The sequence below is a fragment of the Gavialis gangeticus genome, unplaced genomic scaffold (assembly GCF_001723915.1).
Source record: "Gavialis gangeticus isolate Ggan-Ray unplaced genomic scaffold, GavGan_comp1, whole genome shotgun sequence".
Lineage (NCBI taxonomy): Eukaryota > Metazoa > Chordata > Crocodylia > Gavialidae > Gavialis > Gavialis gangeticus.
This window is the reverse complement of record NW_017729017.1, coordinates 6,762,454-6,766,881: the sequence shown is the minus strand read 5'-3', so window position 1 is coordinate 6,766,881 and position 4,428 is coordinate 6,762,454. Positions and strand designations below refer to the sequence as shown.

Here is a 4,428-nt window from a genome sequence, read left to right as displayed (position 1 = left end):
CAAATATCTACTATCAGTATCAGCCCCCAAAATCTCTATTGGTGCATCCCTACTTGAAGCCTCTGTTTTTTCCATCTACAAAGCACATTTTTAATATATACAACATGAACATGATTGCCACATCGTATATTTATCTTTCTGAATGGTGGCAAAGCCAATACAATTATAGTTATATTTGTTTCTGCAGTACGCCTTGTGGGTAGGTTGTCTATTGCAATTGACCCATAAGTGGTGGAATGAGTGCTGTGTTTTGAGTGTTTCTCATTTTGTCTGTCATACAGCTGAAAAATGGGTTTGTCTTTTGTGATTCCTAAAATGAATACTAAATTGAGCTAGTACAGTGCTATTCAACCTTCAGCCTGTTGGCCGAATCTGGCCTGCAAAGCCCCATCATCTGGATCACAGCTCTGCATGAGTCTGGAAATTTTGGCAGTGGGAGAACAGTGATAATAAATGTTGACACCATTCCACCACCACCAAATTTCCGAGTCCTGCAGCCAGATGGCATGGTCCTATGTGCTGCTGGCCCTCAGTCCAGAAATGCTGGGCACCACTGAGCTAATAGAAAGTGATTAATATGGCATAGGAGACCCAAAAGTATGCATTCAGACAAATCTTTGTTGCTTTATTTGTGAAGTTTTAGTTGTTTTAATGTTTTCCAGATAAGGTCCTATATAGACAAACTGTGTGTGCGCTTTTTTTTCCAAGATGGAAGCACCTCCCCTTTCCCCATTTCCCAACATCAAACAGCAACCAGTATCTCCTTGGCGAATATCCCAGCAACACTCTGTTTATGTTTCTCCACACAAGAATGGTGCCTGCCTAACACCTCATACTGCCCTACTGTACAAGTTTAATGGGAGCCCATCTAAGGTAAGACATATACTGTTTACAGAGATTAAACAGCTCCCCAATTTGACCAGTTTCAGATTTTTTTTCCATAAGAGAGTTATAAAGGCATTCTTTGAACAAGGTTTGCAGTTTTAATGAAAGGCAATACATAAAGTGCAAAGTAGTATTTCTGATATTAACAGTCCTTTGAAAATTAAAAGTAAAAATAAATTTTGTGTCATACATTTAAAAAATAAATTGAAAAAAATGAAAATGTTCTCCTTATTTACAGAGTTTAAAGGACATTAATAATATGATCAAACAAGGTGAACACAGGAATAAGAAACGAGCAATAGCAATTGATAGTGACACGGAAAGCCCAGCAAAACGACTCTGCCAAGAAAACGATGATGTTTTACTTAAACGTCTTCAGGATGTTGTCAGTGAAAGAGCAAATCATTAGAGCTATCATGGTCCTATGAATACTGAAATCTGTAGAGTTCAACATACCTGTTATATAATTTATTTCCACACAGCCATAATGTGTAATTGGCATTGTGCCAATAACTTGCAAGGTCTTTATTGTCTCCTAACATTGGTAGAAATGCAACAAAAGTGGTAAGGAGTGATTGCTGCAAAATTAGGCAATGATCACATTGAGGTTTTTTCCTGTCAGATATGCTGCAAATCACTCTGTTCAGTGTTCTTTTTGTTCTTTAAGCCATGCCAAATACTCAACTTTAAATTATTTCAGTGTCTGCTTTCAGCATTTATCAAAGGTTGTGCATATGACACACATAGCACTGACTATTTATACATACTGTATCTTGCAACTGTGAAAAATGTTAGTATGCGTCAGTCATGGTTTAAATCATTCTCAGCTTTGGCCAATAGTTATAGCTGTTACAATGTGAGAATTCATTTAACAAACTTGAAAACTGTCCTGTTCATGAACTGTGTAGTATTTACACCAAATGTAAGCCAAATTAGATGAGGCATATTTGTATAAATATTTTTTTTGGAGTTTTTGGAACCTTGTCTCAGTGAGACTGTAAAATGCCAGTATCTAACTCTTACAATTAATATGTTAGTAAGATTGGATTTGATAGAATGATTTATCGATGGAAAAAAGTTACTATTTATCCATTACTGTATATCAGTAGTCCATTTTTGTTTAAGGCTTTTTTTAAATATCAAAGCCATCAACTGTATTTATCACTTTTATTCTATCTTGGCATGTGCACATAGTGGTAACAAACTTGACCTGTCCTTTTATTGTATAACTTGTTAATAGCTAACAAAATGAACAAAATTCTAAGTTATTGATCATTCCATGGTTAGACATGTTACAAAGCCAGTTTTACAAAGTGAAACTGGTGGAAGTGAAGAAAGAAATGTGGTTATAAAGCAGGAGCGGGTGAAGTCTAGTCTGCAGGCTGGACTGAGCCCCCTGCAGATTCCATTTCCCAGCAGCCCCCTGCCTGCAGTGCTGCAGCCAGTTTCCATGGAGACCCCAGCAGTGGAGGGCGGGGGAGGGGGGGACGACTGTGGGACTGTGGCAGTGTGGGGCCAGGGTTTCCATGGAGACCAGACCCAGCAGCACTGCCTGGGCACACAGCTGGGTGGGGAACTGCTCCAGGGCTGGGATTTTGCACAAGTCCAGACGTGGGGGAGATCTGTGATCCTCTGCCTGGACGCCCTGGTCAGGAGCATGCAGGCAATGCATTGCAGCTCCTACCCAATTTCAGACCACACTCTCATCACTGCAAGATCCCAGCCCCAGCTGCGGAGCACCTCTCCGCCCAGCTGCGTGCCCTGCCAGCACTGCTGGGGCTGGTCTCCATTCAAACCCTGGCCCCATGCTGTCAAGGTGCTGCTGCTGCTGGGGTCTCCATGGAAACTGGTCACAGTTAATACAGTCAGGGGCTGCTGAAAAATGGAGTCTGGCTGCCAGCTGTATCCACCATTTTGCCCACCCCGTTTATAAAGAGAGACTTGGCTTATACACTTCGATAATCAGCATTGAAAGAAAAGTTCACAAGCTCCAAAGCAACAGAATAACTTTTTAAGGTAGTTTTGCTTCTAACTGCTCTAAAAAGATGTTTGACAGTAAAAAGACCACAATAAGCTAAAATGGCATAATGAAGTACATGCTAGTCTTGATGCACATTGCAGTTCTCAGGCGAAATTCTTAAGATACCATGTTAGTATCTTGACCAAAGCAGCTATATGTAGGACAATCCTGTTCTGAGTCCAGCCCTAGAAAGAAATATGGATATAGATTTCACACAAACCAAGCCAATTTTGCTTACGTCTCTGAGTATATGATTGTATTTCTCCAAAAACTTGGGAAAGTATGGGTTACTTAGTATTGCATGATGTAGTAATTAAATTGATATAGCTTTACTTTTTCATTATATATAGATCTATTTTATGGCTAAAGATGTTTTCCCACTAAACCAATTCACTGTTCTCTAATCTTCTATTAAAATAACGGTGTTGAAATTCTTGTTAATCATGATTAATTTAGTTTTTTTTATTTAAAAATTAAAATATTACAACTGGATGTTAATTCCATTCTCTACACTAAACTTGATTCTGAATAGATGCTAACAGAATTTTGGACTTGCTCAAACTTGTTTTGGAAAAATTTGGGGCATTAACACATCCTGTTTAACATTTCTAGAATTTGTTAATGGTTTAGAAGTGCCTTCACCTGTAAATATGTATTTTACAGTAAAACAATTTTTAAAAACATCTTGATGACTCGTACTATTCCATTTTATCGGTAGTAATTCCATAAATGCACGCCTGCCCCTCCAATGTTTTATTCTGTCAATATAGAGGCCTGATCCATAAATATGTAAACATTCATATTTCTGGCTATGATTGACCTTCTATTTCTTCCTATAATTTCTGCATTGCTTGCACGTCCCACAAATATATTTTTTCAGTATAATTCTCTCAAGTAAAGAAGATCTTGTTTAAGAAAACAAACAAAACGTTAGAATTTCCTTCAGCTTTCAATATGTAACGGGGCCAAGTGCTGTTACCAAGAATAGAGCCAGGCAGTAGAGTTAGAAAGCTTCAGTGCCCCAGATAATAAGCAGCTGGCAGCTACTTAGGTAATGGCCTGCTGAAGTGTCCTCAGAAGGTAGCTATAAGCCCTGCATCAGAGGCAGAGACAGCGTGACCTGGGCAGAACTGGAAGTAGGATCTCACTGTTAGAAGCAGAGAAAAGTAGGGCAAGGAACCAGAGACTGACCCTGGCTGTGTTTAATTGTAGGAGCTCCCTGTGCTAAAGAAAGAAGCAATATGGGAGACTGGGGAAACTGAGTAGGTCCAGGAGGGCCCAAGCTGGGAAAAGCCAGCAGAACCAAGTAGAAACCTTTGGAAGAGCTTAGAAAAAGGCACCCCTGCTGTACTTGATTGTGATTGGGTTTTGCTTTATGTTGCTGTTTAAGCCGCAAGGCATGGGAGTGGCTGACGGGGCAGGAGACCACTGAGGGCACCTGGGAAAGGCACTGCAATTGACAAAGGGCTTTTAGAGACTGGGTCACAAGCTGATGGAGAGGAGGTATAGATTGGACATCCGCA

The 4,428-nt window shown here is 39.9% G+C and overlaps 1 protein-coding gene across 5 annotated transcripts in view; it reads left to right on the top strand.

Annotated features, from left to right (window-relative positions):
• The window catches only part of RBL1 (RB transcriptional corepressor like 1), an 88,482-nt gene extending 86,713 nt beyond the window's left edge, over positions 1-1,769 (top strand). For all 5 annotated transcript variants that reach the window (XM_019513077.1, XM_019513078.1, XM_019513080.1 and 2 more), the window contains 2 exons: positions 709-873; positions 1,124-1,769. In XM_019513077.1, coding sequence (XP_019368622.1) covers positions 709-873; positions 1,124-1,294 — 336 coding nt within the window. In that variant the 3' untranslated portion in view covers positions 1,295-1,769. The remainder of the gene's footprint in view (positions 1-708; positions 874-1,123) is intronic.
• Positions 1,770-4,428: the final 2,659 nt, after the last annotated feature.